The following is a 19,220-nucleotide window of genomic DNA, read 5'->3' on the forward strand; positions in this document are numbered from 1 at the left end:
ATTACAAGTCAAGAGTTGAATGGGATTCTATTCCAAAATTCTGAATTGAGCTCAACCCTGGTAAGTGCTGGGTATCATTTGTCATTTGAAAAACCAACACAGTTAAATGTTTTGAAAGTGTGCTTAAGTTTCAGCAATGTGAGAATTTGTTTCATGTCCAAGTTAAATCTATGGAACATGAATAATCTTTGAACCACCCTTGTGGTCTGTGCAATGGTTTCAGTAGTCTCTTGTAATTTTTAAATGCAATTCATGATCAAAGATGATGCTTTTGGAAGTAATTTTACTCTTCAGAAAGCATAGCCTAACCTACATTGATCAGCTGCAAACTATCCCTCACTTTTCTAGTGTTTGCACTCTAAGTGATCCTGTGATTGGTTTGCATGCGGATTATCAACATGACCTAGTGATCAGCATCTCATCAAATGGATGACAGAATTTAGGTTAACTTTTAGCTGAGAGGATACAATTACTTCCTGGCTCCTTACAGGTAGTTCAGTGTCTGAGGACGTTGGCTCCATGTCATCTTCCCGAGCAACATTATTGTTTTTAGGGTCTGTTTACGGAGGCTTATCACTCATTCTCTGACGTGAATTTACCCATCAGGTATCACTGCAGCATTCAACAGCATCAGGCAGCACTGCAGCATATAACGGCACTGAGCCAAGCAGAGGAAAATGGAGGGACTATTTTTAAGCCCAAAAAAGGCTATGCGATATTCACATGATCAATTGGCTGTTAGATAAACCTAGTGTAAATCCTTCCTCTGTTTAGAGATCCTCCTGAGCGGCAACAATTCAGTTGAGCTCCCACTCCCCCCATGGCTTCCAGGCCCCCTTACAGTCTTGGGGAAACCAGGACATGGTGCTCAGAGCTGCTGTCTCTGAGTGGGTCAAAGGTCAAAGTGAACGCTGGTGTGCTGGCGTCTCTCACTCCCCAACTGCTTCGAAAGGGCATGGGTATATTCCTCACCACCGTCTCATGATGGCAGAAATATGCATTAGAATTTGTAAATGAACCAAACATAGGCTCTCTCATTACATTTCTGGCCATGTGGTACATCCTTGGTACTTATTATTATAGATTTTATGCTGTGGACTAATTTAGTACACTCACCATAAAAATCTTATTTTTTTGGTTTATATGAAGTCAATTGTTTTTGAGTTGTTACGTCACTTAATTCACTGGTACGGAGAATGAATCAAAATGCCCTTTTTATTGCCCCTCATAAAGCGATCATGTCCCTACGCACTTAACGTTCAGGATTCTGCCTCCTCGTAGTCGTTGTTTGTGACGATGAACTCCGAGCACAGTGGTTTATGGTGTGTTTATTTTGGCTCTCGGGTCCAGTTAGCTTTGCTTTGCTTCATTACCACCCCATCAAGGAGACACTATATAAACTCTGATGAAAGTGAAACAGTAGATCGGCCGTTGCGGCTGCAAAACACATATTTTCAGAGATAAAGACGTGTTTAAAATAAGATGACTTGGTCGGTAGTTACATCTGCTTTCAAGATCCTCTTAAGAACTGTAAAAAAGGACACGGCTTTTCTTTAAGCCAAGCACAGTTTTTATACATTTCTGAACCATCACACATCCATTCGTAGGCTATACATTTTGTACTTGACAAGCTTCCCATTTGCAAAGGTTTTGTCTACGTTGAATTTATATATATATATATATATATATATACATATATCCAAGTGGATTATTATAACACTTTGGGGAAAATAGGTCTTGTGACTTTTCATAACATCTGTTCACAGTTTATAAAAACACTGCCGTTAAAATGGGTGGCATTTATAGTGTATTCCTTCAGAACTCTGTGTGATGTGGAGGCTGAATGTCTAGTTTATGTGGGAGGAGTGTTTATCCTCTCAATTGGTAAGCATGTCATCTCCTCCATGGAAATTGTCCATAGCAGACCACCAAATAGCCCAAGGTGGCATGGGAATACACATTGTATCCACTTGAGTGTTTCAAGACCGTCTGTCCTCATTCCTTATCTGTCTGGCAGCCTCCTTAAGGACTATCCGACCTGAGCGTTATAGGGTTAGTCTTTTATTGAAGGTAACTAACTACCTCGATGCACCTATTTGCCATCTCATTTTACTCCTAATGTGCAGCAATCTCTTTATAGAATCGGAGGGCCTCTTCTTTCTCGCCAAAGTGTTTGACAGAGATCGGCATCTCCTTTCGTTTCGCCCTTGAGAGCACACTGTGTTTTCTTTTAATAGCACCGAATCCACAGAAGTGATGCTCAAGGAAGGTGTCTTGTCACCTGAACCCCTGGACAACTCGAGCCTGGGCTGTCTTTTTCACATGACTTTCTGGTTCCAATTATTTTCTTTTGCACTACACATAACTGACATGCTCTTTGAGTTTGCAATCCTCATTCTCTGTAAGGAGCAGAGTGTCCAGTAGAACGCTAGCAGAGGACTCCATGGGTGCTTGCCGTGGCCTCGGCGGGCTCTGATAGCACACAGGCCCGATGCCGTTCTTCACCCCCCGCTTCATGAACAGCTTGGAGTTTTCCGCCACAGATGAATGGAAGGCGATCCGTGTCAGATTCCTGCAGCCATGCTGTTCCCTAGTTTGCCTGGATGGCGTGTTAGTGGTGCTGCTGTAGTTACAGGTGATGTAGCGTGTGAAGGCCTGGCGGAAGGTCTTGTTGAAGAGGGTGTAGACCAGCGGGTTGATGCCTGATGACACGTAGCCCACCCACACGAAGATCTCCATCAGACGGCCGATCACATGGACGTCGCAGCTGGCGCACAGCACAGAGGTGATGTTGGTGATGAAGAATGGGCACCACATGACCACAAACAGAAGGAAGACTATGCCCAGCACCTTGGAGGCACGCTGTTCATTGGTCAGGTTCTGCATTGACTTCTTGCCTATGGTGGACATGCGACGGATGGGGATCTCGTCACCTATGATTGGGTTGGCGGGAGAAATGGATTTTCCTGGCAGTTTCTCAGTTGTGGGAGAAGCCACAGACTGCTCCCTCTGGAAGACTGAGGAGACGGTTGGGCGAGTGAAGCGTTGGGTCACCTTTGACCTGAGCAGAAAGGCTTTCTTGCGCAGCACCTGGATGGTGAGCAGGTAGATGACCATCATGATGGTCAAAGGGATGAAAAAAGCTGTCATGGAGCCAAACATGATGAATTCTCGGAAGCTGTCTGGTTTCAGTAGGCAGGTGTGGTTGCTGTTAAAGGTGACATTGTTGGGAAGATGGTAGTTTCTCAGCCCCTTGATGGGAATGGGAATTGCGATACCTGTGTGAGAGAGAAAGAGAAGTTTGGTCAGTCAAATCATCAATCCAAACTTTGTTGTCTCTACACAGTGTTCGATGGGAAGACTAACAACTTTGGTTGTTTGGGATTAAATGTGTTATGGGAGTAGAGACAGGATCTTCTCACAGCCAGTGGACACTTTTTGCTGCTTTTATTAGAGCGCATGAAATCTTCACATCTGATTTTCCTTTTGATGTTGCCAGAGTATAACTCTGTTTAAAGCTTCAGGCTTTCACGACTGAGGACAGCAGAGGTAGCGCAAAGGGTCATTCTGGGACTTCTGGAAGTTCTCATTCTTTGCTTAAAAATCAAATAAACAAGTCAAATATTACCAGCTATAATACAGTGACCGTGAGCACTACACCCTGGACGAAGAGACCCTTTTACTGTCATGGCGTCTAAGTGCTGCTCGCGTAACTCTTAAGCAATCGTCTGGTTTTGCTCACCAAAAGAAACCTTAGAACCTTAGCCTCGGGGTGAAAACTGAGAGCGTGCTGTTGTGAATGAGTCTGAACGCCCTATGAATTCCATTAACCTGCTAGTAAGCATGTCTGTTGGATGGTGTATACAATGTGTATCCTGTACATGTAACTAATAAAACTGGAAACTTGATTAATGCCAGGCTGAACTCTGCCAAGTCCTCACACCAGTCGCCTAAATGCTTCAGCTTTCAATTTAATTTCATACAGGAAAGCTTATATAATTTCAATGCAAACCAAGTTATTTACCACTGTTTCACTGGCCAGTCATTAACAATACAGTCTCTGTGACCAAGAAGTAATAAGAAGCCCAACAATCAGGAAAATAAAACCAATGTTTGTCTCAAACTGTCTTATTGGACTGTGTCAAATGACCAATTTTGCGTATAGACTTATGATTGGGCCAATTACGGGAAACCAGTTTGTCTGACATTCCGTCGTATGAAACACGTTCTGTGTGAAGAGGATTCCAGTGGCTCAGCTGCTCCATCTCCCTCTTGTTTATGGACTAAAGGTTTGGTCCTTAGCTTTACCCCTTATCCTCTTCAGTCCAAATGTCCTTTTGTCTCGTAACCTAATTTTACTGAAAATACCAGAGGCTCTTTAGTGTTGCTTTACTATTCAGTTTTGTAAAATTGCAGATTCCGATCTGTTCTGCAGTGCACATTTATGCTTATTGTGAAGAGTCAAGTGGTTACTGGTCCAGGAGTCTTCAAATAAGGTTGCGGTTTGAATGCTTGGTTTTTGTCTTGAATGTTATTTTGGCTTAAACTTTTCTGAAAAACAAATCTGTGATCCATAGCGTTGTAGCAACATTGTAAAGCCGTTGCACTGCTCAAAGATACAATTGCAAAAATAACGTGCGCAAAGCTTTGTGGTGTTTCACAAGGGCAGTGATGTGAAATTAATTTCCTTCCTGGGGGCATACTCGATCATTTAAACCTCCCTTTTTAATTTGATGCCGTTTTTGTGTAAATCTCTCCGGCTCATTAACTGTTAACCCACAGGTCCCCTTGACTGCTAACACTATGATAATGTGTTAGTCGGGGTTAAGTTTAAGGGAGGTACTGTATGTAAACATTTTTATGCAGCTTTTATTGCATCCTGCTTTTCTGAGGCATGTCACAGGCGCCCGGGGAATTGAACCGCAATGTCATAGCGTAAAGAAACTTGTTCAAACAACACATTGGAGAATGCTCCTGATGATTCCCGGGACCACCCATACGTAGAATGTATGCACACATGACTGTAAGTCACTTTGGATAAAAGCGTCTGCTAAATGGCATTTATTATTATTTATCAACACAGGACAACAACAACAAAAAGAAACCGAGCATCTTACCAATAGATATGAACCACACCACTGCTATCTTGGCCATGGCTTTGGCCCTGGATTTATACTGGCTGTGCTGAATGGGCTTCTTGATGGCGATGTAGCGGTCCAGTGAGATGGCACACAGGTGCATGATGGACGCTGTGGAGAACAGGACGTCCAGGAAGAGCCAGATTGGACAGAGAAACTCCGGAAGAGGCCACCCGGAATCTGAGAAGGGAAGCATTGGATTATTAGCTGCTCTCGTAGGCCAATCCAGAACCATTTGAAATGTAAACCATTGGATTATTAGCTGCTCTCGTCGGCCAATCCAGAACCATTTGAAATGTAAACCATTGGATTATTAGCTGCTCTCGTAGGCCAATCCAGAACCATTTGAAATGTAAACCATTGGATTATTAGCTGCTCTCGTGGGCCAATCCAGAACCATTTGAAATGTAAACCATGCCTTTCTAGACAAATTCTCAAACTTCATTACTATGGTGCTAAATCTATTATTTTTTTATTTTTACCCTGAGAAGAGCCTATTTTTAGATTTTAGTTTCTAAGTCATTGTAAAAATCAACATAATAGCCATTCAAGTAATTTATTACCATCTGCACTGAACAAAAATATCAGACATGCAAAGTGTATGAGCTGAATTAGAAGAACCCAGAAATGTTCCATATGTGCAAAAAAACTGATTTCTCTCAATTGTGTGCACAAATGTGATTATATCCATATTGGTGAGCATTTATCCAGTGATGTGAAGTACTTACCCCCCCCCACCACCAAAAAAAACCAACTTAAGAAAAAATTATTATCTGTTTAACTTACTCCACTAAATTCCTAAAGATAATAATGTACTTTTACTCTATGTTTTCCCTGACACCCAGAAGTACTTGTTATGTTTTGAATGCTTAGCCTTAGACCACATTTTTCTGTCCTGCTAACTGGCATTCTTATCAACAGAACCTCCCTGGTCATCCCTACTGCCTCTAAACTGGCAGACGCGCTAGACGCGTGCTTCGTCAGAGTGTGCCCCTGGCTATCCGTAAATAAATAAACTCGAAAATGTGTCCATCTGCTTTGCTCAATATACGGAATTTGAACTGATTCATATTTTTATTTTTTACTTTTGATACTTAAGTGCATATATAAAACAAAATAGACTTTTAATCAAGTAGTATTTTACTGGGTGGGTGACATCTTTTTTAATAGAAAATTAACAATTACTTTTACTCAAGTATGAAAATTGGGTAATTTTCCCACCACTGCATTTCTCCTTTGTCAAGATAATCCATCCACCTGATAAGTGTGGAATATCAATAAGCTGATTAAACAGTGGGATCATTACACAGGTGCACCCTGTGCTGGGGACAAAAAGCCATTCAAATTTGCAGTTCTGTCACACAACACGAATACCACAGATGTCTTAAGTTTTGAGGTAGTGTGCAATTGGCATGCTGACTGTAGGAATGTCCATCAGCGCTGTTGCCAGAGAATGTTAATTTCTCTACCATAAGCCGCCTACAACGTAATTTTAGAGAATTTGGCAGTACGTCCAACCGGTCTCGCAACTGCAGACCACGTGTAACCGCGCCAGCCCAGGACCTCCACATCTGGCTTCTTCACCTGTGAGATCGTCTAAGACCAGTGATCCCGGACAACTGAGGGGTATTTCTGTCTGAAATAAAGCCCTTTTGTGGTGAAAAACTCGTGATTGGCTGGCCCTGGCTCGGCCCCTGACCAGGCGTGAAATCCATAGGTTAGTGTTTAATTCATTTATTTCAGTGAACTGATTTCCTTATATGATTTGTAACTCAGTAAAATCGTTGAAATGGTTGCGTTTATAATGTCAAGGACTGCATGGGGTGGGTGTGTGTGTGTGTGGGAGAGGAATAGAGATTTGTCAGACGCCAAAATTAAAGTTGGAAATGTAGGATATTTTTCTAATAGGAAATGAAGTGTGAAGTTGGACATTTATTCCTGCCGTTTCTCTGAATTTGGTGGCCTATGACGGAGGTGTTTTATGTTCTTTCATTCCTTAGGAGGAAGTAGCCCATTTCTGATTAGTCCCATTTTGTCCAGCAAACCTTTTGCATTCTAAACAGAACTTGTGTTGTGGACATCAGTGACGCCACCAGCATTGGGGAGATGCGCTTCAATAGCTAATGATTTAAAACCAGCTCTGATGTAAAGAATTCTGTTTTTTAGTAAATAATTAATTTACTGCCGAGAAATGCTTCTTATGACTCTTTGTAGGGAGCTGAAAGCGCTATGTTCTTGATGTAGATGTGTTCTGGCCCCTTCTCGCCATATGTGTTTCTTTATTTTGGGTCCTGGGCGTGAAATTGCCCCATAATTGTGTGTTGGAAAGGTTCTTGAATGATTTTTCTTGTTAACCTGTTTTGCTGATGGCTTGTAATTTCATAATTCAAGCATTAGTGGATATGTTTATTTTTTTTGTTAACAAGTATTACTTTTAATATTTGTATATACATATTAAACTATAAAATAAATAAACATTTGATCACAACATTTTAGTGTCCTCCCTGTTCTAGATGTGCCCTATGAATGTAGTGGGCGTTCATTATTTTGGTGGTCTACTGCTCACCATTTCAGGGGCTTTGTTCACCTCCTCGTCTACGGCTCACCATTTTAGGGGCTTTGTTCAGCTCCCACGTCTATTGCTCACCATTTCAGGGGCTTTGTTCACCTCCTCGTCTAAGGCTCACCATTTCAGGGGCTTTGTTCACCTTCTTGTCTACGGCTCACCATTTCAGGGGCTTTGTTCAGCTCCCACGTCTATCGCTCACCATTTCAGGGGCTTTGTTCAGCTCCACGCACCACTTGCCTTTTCTCCTTTTTTCATTTAGAAATATTTTCTGTGGGATATTTATACTTTGATAGGTAGGCTACTTTCTAAGAGTATCTTTGTGGGCCCCTTCGATGGGAATAATACTCAACAAATTCTACATGTGAGGATATTGTGTGCTTATACCATATTTAAAAATCTGTTTGCTGGTAAAGTTTCTGATTATAGAAGTGTTTCCAAGGCTACAGAGGTGTCCATCCAAGGCCACATTTCTAATACAAACGTGTGAAGTCATTGCAGTACACCAGCTTCAAGAGCGAGAAAGAGAATTCTATGAAAACAGAGCTTCCAACCTCTAGGTTGAGGTCACCATTCCAGAGTTGTGGAAAAAGCAGAGTTGGACTCGAAATAAACTACGCTGAGATCGCCGTCTTGGTGAAGTGCTGTGTCTGAGTAGTATTATTGCCATTAAACAAATCATGATTATTGCTTATTTTTAGAAAATGTCCCCCTTTCCAACAAATACCGGGGTGTAAACGATCTGACCTGAGTCATTGATGTTTGTCAGGCTCTGATTATACACGCCATGCCCACAGTTCTTAAGGGCCTCCATACTTTATATGATAATCCTTGTTTCCTTCTGTAAGGAAGAACTCATCCTTAATCTGGTAAAAGCTGATCTAGACATCACAATTGATTTATAGTCTCTATGTATGATATATACAGTGCCTTCGGAAAGTATTCAGACCCCTTGACGTTGTCCACATTCTGTTACGTTACAGCCTTATACTAAAATTGATGAAGGGGAAAATAACAATAACAAAATACCCCATAATGACACAATACCCCAAAGGCAAAACCACAGGTTTTTAGAAATGTTTGCCAACTTATGTAAATGTGATAGCAGTTTTATTTTAAATAAGTATTCAAACGCTTTCCTCATTACTTTGTAGAAGCAGCGATGACAGCCTCAAGTCTTGGGTTTGACGCTACAAGCTTGGCACACCTGTATTTGGGGAGTTTCTCCCATTCTTCTCTGCAGATCCTCTCAAGCTCTGTCAGGTTGGATGGGGAGCGTTGCTGCAAAGCTATTTTCAGGTCTCTCCAGATATGTTTGATAGGAATGATGGAGGCCACTGTGTTCTTGGGGACCTTCAATGCTGCAGAAATATTTTGGTACCCTTTCCTAGATCTTTGCCTTATCACAACCCTGCCTCTGAGTTCTACGGACAATTCTTTTGACCTCATGGCTTGGTTTTTGCTCTGACATGCAGTCAACTGTGGGACCTTATATAGGCTGGTGTGTGCCTTTCCAAATCATGTCCAATCAATTGAATTTACCACAGGTGGACTCCAAGTTGTAGAAAAGTGTCAAAGATGATCAATGGAAACAGGAAGCACATGAGTTCAATTTTGAGTCTCATAGCAAAGTGTCTAAATACTTAGGTAAATAAGCTATTTCTGTTTTATTTTTAAGAAATTGGCCAACATTTCTACAACTGTTTTTGCTCTGTCATTATGGAGTATTGTGTGTTACTGAGGATTTTTATTTTTTATTTGATACATTTTAGAATAAGGCTGCAACGTAACAATGTGGAAAACCCGGACACTCGGCACTCCCTGGAATTTGATTGACAATCGATGTCCCACAGATGAAAATAATTATTATTTTGAAGGATTTAACAGCCCTTCTAGAGTTTTCTATTCTGCACCGACGTCCTTCAATGCAGCATTAATTCATATGTTGTATTTTTCTCGTTATAAAGCCAGAGCACTAAATGGATCGCTTGGAGGTTTTGTTTACATTTTTAAATGAGGCATGTTTTTGACTTAATGACATTCCGGGGTTCTCAAAATGAATTATGGTGAAGTTTAGGTTAAAAGACAGCGCTGGTTGAAACGTAGATGTAAACCTAGGCCCTACCAGGTGTTTGTGTGTGGGGAGACTGGGTGAGTCTGGGGTCGACGCTTGTCTTGCAAAAGAGTGACCTCTCCCTGAAACAGTCTTAAGCTCATTAGTAAAGAAGGGTAAGAATGTTCCGTCGTCATCCTCTTATGGCCTGGTGGGCGATTTCGTGAAATCTTAATTCTACTCTTCATTCTGATTGTGGAACAATGAACATGTTTTCTGCACTGTCTTATGCCACGGCCCAAATATATTGAGGTAAACATTTATCTGTCCACCATGTAAACACTTCTAATGGTGCTTCCTCGTAAATATGGCGCTATGGTTAGTGCATCCACCCTCCCCTCCCGAATCCTTCCTTCCTTTTCTTAATTGTTCTCTCTCGTCACCCAAGCCTCAGTCGGCTGTATGTTTTTAGTTTAGCACTGTAGTCAGTCTACAATGCAGCCGTTAAACATTTGGAACCATGTCATTTTTCAAGGTGTTTACTGTAAAAGCCTTACATTCATCTGCTGGGCAGATGTGGAAGGGGCCCTCAGGACTTCTTTTACAGCTCTTATCGAAAGCAGTTGCACACTAGACATGTCCTCCTCCAGTAAAATGTTTAATTTTGGAAGGTCTAATTATGATTGGGCTCACTAACTCATTAATATTGGATGTTTGAGGTGATGATGGGAAGTTTTTTTTTTAGTGACTGATCTTTTCAACTCCGTTCACTCCAAAATAATCTTAGTTCATTAGATTCAGTAAGGACTACACTACTGATGAACTAAACTCTGAAACTAAAAAGAATCATGATTCTACAAGCCCCACGTTCACCATAGGGGGGGCTTATTGGATCTGTAATTTGTGACTGAGATATATAAGTGTGACTCAATGTCCATTTTGTGATTGCTAGGCATACAAATACAATTGTTCTGGACTGAGGTCTAGTTGTCTCCTGCAACCGAAATGGATTGTGAACGACTCTTGGCGGGAAGCAGTTGCTTGACTGCTGAGAGATTAGCACAATATCGTTTGCGAACTGCAGCCATTTTGTTTCTGGATCAAGAAGGGACTTAGGTGGTGGGCGTGGCTGGGGTGTTTCAGACGGCGTGGCAACATTTTAGACGTCCCAATCTGGTTGGTGTAGAGTTTTTTTTTTTTTTTTTTTTTTTAAGCCGATTTCCTGCAATTCTACACATTTCTGACTTTTTTTTCCTTTGCTGTTTTTAAAGCTAGTTTCCTGCCACACTATGCATGTTGCCATGGCCAACGCTGTTATTTTGCTCAACCTAACAATTTAATACTGCATTGTTTGTCTAGCTGTCTAGCTTTTATTCTGGTTAGTTATCAAAGATTATATAATGTACAAATATGTAGGTCCATTTATCTTTTGTACATATTTTATCTGGTTTTAGTTAAGTTTACACTGAAAGCATTTTTCCATTTTAATCAAATAAACCGATAGCTAGCTATCTTTTTTTTAGAATTATTATGGCAGAAACATCCCTGTTGTCCTTCGATAGCGGTCAATAATTAATTAATAGCATTCATTTGTGCACCTTGCAATCAGTAGTTCTAAACACATGTATTTTTCTTCTCTATGCTGCAGTACAATCTAGAGTAGCACGTATTAGTGCTGCTCTTTTCATTTCGGCCAGCGGGGCAAACATACAACAAAATAAATGTCCAAGTTACTCGTTGGGGAACTCTTTGGTCGGTAAGAGTCAACTGCACGTCACTAGTTTGAGGCAATAGATACTCCCGGTTAGTCTGAAACTTCTCCCGCAGCCAGGGTTTGGGATGGAGAGGAGATCCACCCAGGCAGACACAGAAAGTGGATAAATGGTCAAAAAAACTGGAGTCGCTATTACTTTCTGTTTATTTTAAGCAAGTAGTTGTTGTGGTTTATTGGGAATTTAGAGAGTCTAGTGTTTAGTGGAGGTGATATAATAGTGGTGACAATAGTGTAGCTACAGCATCTTGTCTCTGTCCTTTGGTAAATTTCAGGTGGTATTTGGAAGTTTGCACTGATTCCCTCTCTCGACGTTTGCCTACACACACTGTTCTTAGAGCTGCAGGCCTTAACTGCCCAGTGGCTCTAAAGGGGCCCCCCTTGCTGTGTGCTCGGTCTCCAGCCAGTAGAGAAACGACAGCTGCCCCTGCACAAACGTACCTTGCGTCCATTCAGACATGGAACTCTGTGCGAACTTACATGTGCGCACACGTACACATACGCAGCCCCCCTCCCACTGAACATGGGCTACTACTTCTCGGAAGCCTCTGGCTCTTATTTATGTGATCACATGGCCTTGACTTTGATCCTCTCCTTCCCCTCCGTCTCGGCCTGATCCTCTCCTTCCCCTCCGTCTCGGCCTGATCCTCTCCTTCCCCTCTGTCTCGGCCTGATCCTCTCCTTCCCCTCTGTCTCGGCCTGATCCTCTCCTTCCCCTTCGTCTCGGCCTGATCCTCTCCTTCCCCTCTGTCTCGGCCTGATCCTCTCCTTCCCCTCTGTCTCGGCCTGATCCTCTCCTTCCCCTCTGTCTCGGCCTGATCCTCTCCTTCCCCTATGTCTCAGCCTGATCCTCTCCTTCCCCTCTGTCTCGGCCTGATCCTCTCCTTCCCCTCTGTCTCGGCCTGATCCTCTCCTTCCCCTCTGTCTCGGCCTGATCCCCTCCTTCCCCTTTGTCTAGGCCTGATCCCCTCCTTCCCCTTTGTCTAGGCCTGATCCCCTCCTTCCCCTTTGTCTAGGCCTGATCCCCTCCTTCCCCTTTGTCTAGGCCTGATCCCCTCCTTCCCCTTCGTCTAGGCCTGATCCCCTCCTTCCCCTTCGTCTAGGCCTGATGGACGTCATTAAGGTCCGATGGAAGGATGGAGGCCCCCCCAACTATACAGTTAGCCTCGTGCCCACTGTTTGCACGGCACATAGTTTGCGCGGCAGGTAGCCTAGTGTTTAGAGGGGGGCGGCAGGTAGCCTAGTGTTTAGAGGGGGGCGGCAGGTAGCCTAGTGTTTAGAGGGGGGCGGCAGGTAGCCTAGTGTTTAGAGGGGGGCGGCAGGTAGCCTAGTGGTTAGAGTGTTGGGCCAGTAACCGAAAGGTTGCTGGATCGAATCCCTGAGTTGACAAGGTTCAGGGGCAGAAAGACAGATTTTTACAAGGCAGTTAACCCACTGTTCCCCAGTAGGTTGTCATTGTAAATAACTAGTTAAACAAAGGTGAAATAAATCATTTGTGAAGCTACGTCACTTAATGGAATCTAATTCCATTGGGGCGGCAGCGTAGCCTAGTGGTTAGAGCGTTGGACTAGTAACCGGAAGGTTGCGAGTTCAAACCCCCGAGCTGACATGGTACAAATCTGTCGTTCTGCCCCTGAACAGGCAGTTAACCCACTGTTCCCAGGCCGTCATCGAAAATAAGAATGTGTTCTTAACTGACTTGCCTGGTTAAATAAAGGTTAAAAAAAATAGAATCGAATTCAAATCTTTTCAGTTCGGTCTTATAGCTGTATTTTTCCCTGGCTAAGTGAGTGTGCGAGCCGAGGGAGAGTCATTGGGAAATTGGGTCATCGTGATCATTGCCACCTGATGTGAATGTGCCTCTGCTGTGATTACACAGCCAAATGAAGTACCTTGTTTATTGTCCACTATCTTGTGTTTTTGCCATCTGCTATTAATTTGTTTATACTGTAACTGGCGGAGATTCAGCAGCATCTCCCGTGGTGTCCGAACTCTGCTGTTCGTGAATTATTATATAATGAATATGCATATTCATTTTTTGCTCGGTTGTTCAGTTAACAAAAGAAGGTGGCAATTCTTGTCATCGAATGCTAGATCTGCTAGATTAAATTAAAATGTTGTGGCTTACCTACTGAGGTGGATATCTGCTTTGCAATGCACATTTACAGGTGTTTCTCTGGTCTCAACTGACAGCAGCTTTATAATTGCGGCTCCATGGGAACTAGGGTGACCCAAGTGAAATTTAGACCTGATCGATGGGAGCCAAGCTAAACACGAGTAAGAGGCCAGCCTTTGTGCTTGAATCAGCTGCTGTGTTGGGGCCAAAAAAATAATCATTCAAATTGATGTTGAGGAAATCATGGTGTTGCAGTTCTATGAACTGTTCAGACTTGTAGGATCAGTACCTTTTAGTATCAGCTGTGGTTGGGTTGTATACAGATGATCATACCTAAATCCTGTACCATCCTGGGGTATACAGTATTATCGTCAGTGCAAACTAGTGGAGATTTATTTAAAAATGTAACAATAAATACATTTTATGCTTTAAAAAAACGTAAACCACGTACGAAGACGTAAACCAAAAACGTAAACCAATTGCGAAGACAGACCCCCCCCCCCCCCCCAGCTCATGAAGTTGTACAGTTAACTCAGAGGTTTTTCTGCACACAGAAAACAAATATCAAACAACAAGAATGTTGATCCAGGAGAGGATTGATTCTCTGCTGTAACCAAGGAACTTGATCTTGACATCTAGGCACTTGGTTCGTAAACCAAATGCATAGCTGGAGCCCTGAGCTGGAGATAATTTATTTGGCGCGTCTTTAGATATTTAGCTGGAAACCATTAGTAGGATCCTCACAAAAGTTTCCATGTGCTCTTTGAGCCAGTCATGGTGTTTTATGTTGAATGGCTTCTTAATTTCTCCTGTTGCATATTTCTTTTTATTAACAACGCCATCTGCTTTATCTATTGACACAAGTTGACTGCAGGTATTTCTTTAAAAAGAGCCAATTGAAAAGATTTTGTGAGGTGTAAATCATACCGTGGGTATTTAAAATAAAAATTAAAAAAGTATACAGTATTCCGCCCAACCCTAGTATCAGCAGGGTCTTGAGTTACAATAGATTGAATGAAGGTACCAATGAAGGGGTCCTTTCTGATGACAAGGCAAGAGGTCAACCATGTTGAGGTGACTTACTGTAGAGCACAGTGATGAGGGCAATGGGCATCACCAGGAGTCCCACTAGCAGGTCGGCCACTGCCAGGGACATCAGGAAGTAGTTGGTGGCATTCTGCAGCTTCCTCTCCAGCGACACTGCCAGGATGACCAGGATGTTGCCCCCAATGGTGGGGATGATGACCATAATGATGAGCAATGCGGCCCAGCGTAGCTGAGCACCAGCCACCTCCCCAGACCCCGAACCGTTGACCGCCAGCGGGGGTGCCTCTGGCTGGGACATGCTGCTGTGGAGAGGACGGCTGGGTTGGGCGCGGGTCGGGGCTCTGCTCTGGCTGGTTCAGGGGGCTTGGTCAGCATGGTCACAGGGTCCCACGAGCAGGGGTGGGGGGAGGGCAGCTTAGGTCCAGTACACAGGGCGGTGGCTCATACCCGGGTGCACCGTATAAACCAAAAGGCCCACTTTACAATCAAAAAAGCCCAGCAGCTCCAAAACTTAACATGTCGCCTCAAAACGTGTTCAAGGCAGTAATCTAAGCACAGAATGTACCTCCACAGGAAAAAGGGGTGTTAGGTCAAGAGTTGGTTGTCTGACTCGTAATCCAGGCGCCGTTGTCTTCTGGTTTGTGTACGCTCTAGAACAGGCCAGTTTCTACTAAAAGTTTTAGAAGGAAACAAAAATGACAATGTTAAACCCCTTGGACATTAGTTTCAGTGTGAAGACCTCTAATGATGAGTGACATTTATCATAACAAATGTCATGAGTTTTTCCTCCACAGTCATTAGTATTGTTTCTAGACCAAGGAAACAGCTATCGGCTAATCACTGCTTGCTTGCGCGCTTAACTCTGGCATGTTTTTCTACATTTGTTTTTGTGTGTGTAAAAAAATTTTTAAACTGCGTATATGGTCGTTCTGGGCCTCTGTGTAGTGGTTTGAACATTTTTATTGTCAATCAAAATTGTTAACACGTAAGGTTAAACGATTGCATGTCATAAAAACATTGCTAGAATTATTTCTTGAACTGATGTTCAATTAAGCATGGTTCAGTTATGAACAGAATTTAATAACGCTTTTGCATTTCATCATTTGAAAGCAATTTTATTTGTAAAAAATAATTTCCTTAATTTTCTATTCTATTGGTTTGTAGTGTAAATAGTTACTAGTTACTTGTAACACATCTAGCTTATTCACTGCATATCATATAGTGGTTTAAGTCTGTGGCACTAATTAATAATTATGATTCCCCCTCCATTTTTATAGAACAAAGTTATGCAAACTCAAGCATATTTGGTCATTATTTAATTGACAATAATATTACTCAATATGGTCACGATTTAGAGATTGCTTATACATGTTATTTCCATGCCATCATTAATTATAACTCATACATTTTTAAAAATCTTCCTTTAATAAAGTTAACCGTCTGACATTAAAATCAAGCACAGCTCAGGAGTTCTGACTTTTTGATCAAAAACATGAACCATTTCCTGAAGATTTGACTGATTTTTATTTTTAGAAAGATTAACAAATAGTTTGTCTTTCTTACCTTCATCAAAGGCAACAGCCCTTGTGTTCTCCTTTTTGGTTTGTCCTGTACATTTGTATCGCCTTCTGAGCTGCTATAATCCACTTTTTGTTTTTCAATCGTGCAAAACCAGTGCTGTTCATCACCAAACAACTCGATCCTCAAACTCCTTCAATGACTGCTTTTTTTCCTTCTTGTCCCGATCATGTTTTTATAACTTATAACTCCTCCAAAATCTAAAAATGTCACAGGCAGCCCTCCCCGTGTGAAAATATTTGCCTAATATTATCTCACTTTGGTGCATTCCATCCGTAGGAAATTCCTTTGTCCCGCTTGTTGGATGAGCCCCCGGTTTTGATTCGCATCACCTACTGCGATCACAGGTTGAAAACTTTCAGATGTCCTGTCTCCCCCCCCCCCCCCCCTTCTCGCACTCTGTCTCTCACTCCCCCATACTGCTTCTCCATCCCCCTCGCTCCCTCCTATCTCTCTCTCGCTCTCTCTTACCACCTCACTTATCCATGAGTCAGGCTAGGGAGAAGACAGATGAATGTCTCAGAGCTGGCCGAATGCCGATGTTTCTGGGAGGCAATTTCCTTCAACACAGCCGACTTACTGTTTATGTTTGTCTCTTTCTGTTCTCTCCTCCAGTAGGGGCTGGGGATGGTGGTTGGAGAAGGAGAGAGTTTTTAGTTGTGTAGGTTAAATGTTGCTTCACGTGTCCTGTTGAAACAGCATTATCATTTTTTTTAGATAAAAACTAAAAACGCATTTTCCGGATGATGGTTATATAAGAAATTGCAGAGCCAAGTTTTTTTGTCTCCCTTTCCGTGCCTGTATAGGGGGTTATGTTTGACATCTCAAATCTCGCTTATCTTGACAGCCTAACCACCCCCGGCCAAGTCAGAGCAATTGTCTTTTGATTAGAACAAAAGCCAAAGGTGTCCCCCCCCTCCTCGCCTGATTCCCATGTGAATCACTCGGATGTTCCTGATCCTCTGATGTTAGGAGTTGCCCAGGGGACTTCCTGCTAGCGCCTCACAAACATCTGTTTTCTACCTTTCTGCATTAACTCTGCGCATGCTACTTGAAAAATTATTTAAATACAATTTGATTGAACATTCCGCTGACTTAGATTTTAGGACAATGACATGCCCAATTCTTCATATCTTCCAGCTAGACAGGATAGCAATGGGCATGATTTCACTCATGTTTAAGTCTGTAGTCGTTTCTAATTGGAGTGGGATTCATGGAGTACAGAGAAGTCCTGCAAAATGTTCTTATGTCTCTGTGTGGAAAGAAACACTGCTTTTCATGACTAATTTGGATCGAGTGGAATGACGAAGTAAATCACAGACTTTTTGGCAGTGTATGTATGAACTGGTATTGGTTTGATTAGCCTTAGTGTTTCCCTGCTTCCTACGTGTGTCACTGTGCTGGCATCTCTGGCTGCTGAGTGGAAGGGACAGGATGGATTGAGCTGGTGCTACTGTGCTTTTTAATTATTATTCAATTCAGCGTCAGACACCATCAGATGCACATAGCCTATATAGGGGTTACGTTAAATATGGAAGACACGTTTTCGATTGAAAGACTTCAGTTGGACAATTGACTAGGTGTTTTTATTCTTTTAACTTTTATTTAACTAGGCAAGTCAAATTCTTATTTACAATGACTGCCTAGGAACAGTGGGTTAACTGCCTTGTTCAGAGACAGTTCTATTTTATTTTATTTTACCATGTCAACTCGGGGATTCGATCCACCAACCTTTTGGTTACTGGCCCAACGCTCTAACCACTAGGCTGTTTATTAACTCCAAATGTTATCGAATCAAAGTTTATTTGACAGTTTTCCATAACCAAAAATGTATTATTTTCAGCTGTTGGAAGCTTGTGTACAAAAGTGAAAGACATAAAAACTCTACTTTAAAATGGGAATCATAGAAAAGTGCATGTAGAATTGACCTACCACTCCTTAGACTTCCTTTCAATGAGAATGGCATATCTGTAACACACATTTCTATGAGAAATGTGCAGTTGGTTTGACACTACTAGTTTAAATTGGTTTTAAAATGAAGACGGCCTGTTTTTGGTTTGAAGGACTATGGTTTGAGCAGTAGCACAACCGTAATAACGTGTACAACGTGTTCGGTGTCTGGCAAAAGGGATCCATATTCCTCTGAACTTTCTTAAGCAGCTTGATAATTATCACGTCCTCCTGGCCTCTTCACGCCATCAAACCGATGAGGTTTTCTCTGAGAAACAGAAAGGACCTCTTCGATTGCAGGGACGCGTCATATTTTCTGGTTGAGCTGCGCTATTTTTTTGTTTGTTTTTAGTGAGTTACTGGCATGAGTCATGGAGAGGGATTTGCGACATTGACGATTATGCTTGTTCTTTTGGAAAAGGCTGAGGGGTCTGTTTTTTTATTATAGAGGATTGGTTTACCGCCTATCGTTTTTCGGGTGAAGGACGATTAAAACCTAACTGACAGACTCTCAATGACCATTACGGAGAACGGAACCTTTCTGGGAAATCTGAAGGCAATATCCTCATCGTTTTCACTGTCCGCGCCATGGCAGTGTTGGTCTTATCCAACTGCCTTTTTACAGCATAGCAGGCTGGATAACACGCTCAATATAATGCTGCTGACCTCATCCCATAGTGGCTGTTTGCCTCTTTCTCGACAGATTCCCTAATTCAAGACATTACCATGGGCTATGCTGGAATACATTTCCAGTGTTGATAATGTAGCACACATTGTAGTGATTTGAGTAAGAAGTGAATGTGAAGTCACCACTACTTCTGATGAAATCCCTCTTTCTCAGGCAGTATTGTTCCTGACCAGTCGTAATTGCGTTCCCTTTTTTTTTGTGACCAAATATGAGTAATACATGTTTAATTTAGCTGACCGGTTTGGCAGGAATTTTCACTGAAAGACACACTGGAACACATTGCACGGGCTACAACAGGCGACTCATTTGCATA

The 19,220-nt window shown here is 42.3% G+C and overlaps 2 protein-coding genes across 3 annotated transcripts in view; one reads left to right on the forward strand and one right to left on the reverse strand.

Moving 5' to 3' along the window:
- psmd1 (proteasome 26S subunit, non-ATPase 1) overlaps positions 1–19,220 on the forward strand; it is a 53,202-nt gene that overhangs the window by 13,966 nt on the left and 20,016 nt on the right. The gene's annotated exons all lie outside the window — the stretch shown is intronic.
- On the reverse strand, positions 1,709–16,625 carry htr2b (5-hydroxytryptamine (serotonin) receptor 2B, G protein-coupled). The gene is made up of 4 exons (XM_046300749.1): positions 16,255–16,625; positions 14,728–15,361; positions 5,118–5,318; positions 1,709–3,278 (listed from the first exon to the last, which is right to left on the reverse strand). Exons 2-4 carry the CDS (start codon positions 14,987–14,989, stop codon positions 2,356–2,358), a joined length of 1,386 nt encoding a protein of 461 aa, XP_046156705.1. The 5' UTR covers positions 14,990–15,361; positions 16,255–16,625; the 3' UTR covers positions 1,709–2,355.

Source organism: Oncorhynchus gorbuscha, linkage group LG02, assembly GCF_021184085.1.
Source record: "Oncorhynchus gorbuscha isolate QuinsamMale2020 ecotype Even-year linkage group LG02, OgorEven_v1.0, whole genome shotgun sequence".
In the NCBI taxonomy this organism is placed as follows: Eukaryota; Metazoa; Chordata; class Actinopteri; order Salmoniformes; family Salmonidae; genus Oncorhynchus; species Oncorhynchus gorbuscha.

Bases quoted from the DNA above. Each gene is read 5' to 3' on its own strand.
- htr2b (XM_046300749.1), bottom strand. From the start codon at position 14,989: ATGTCCCAGCCAGAGGCACCCCCGCTGGCGGTCAACGGTTCGGGGTCT. The intron at 5,319-14,727 runs GTAAGTCACCTC...TTCCCTTCTCAG, and splicing joins CCTCATCACTGTGCTCTACA to ATTCCGGGTGGCCTCTTCCG. The intron at 3,279-5,117 runs GTAAGATGCTCG...TCTCTCACACAG, and splicing joins GGTGTGGTTCATATCTATTG to GTATCGCAATTCCCATTCCC.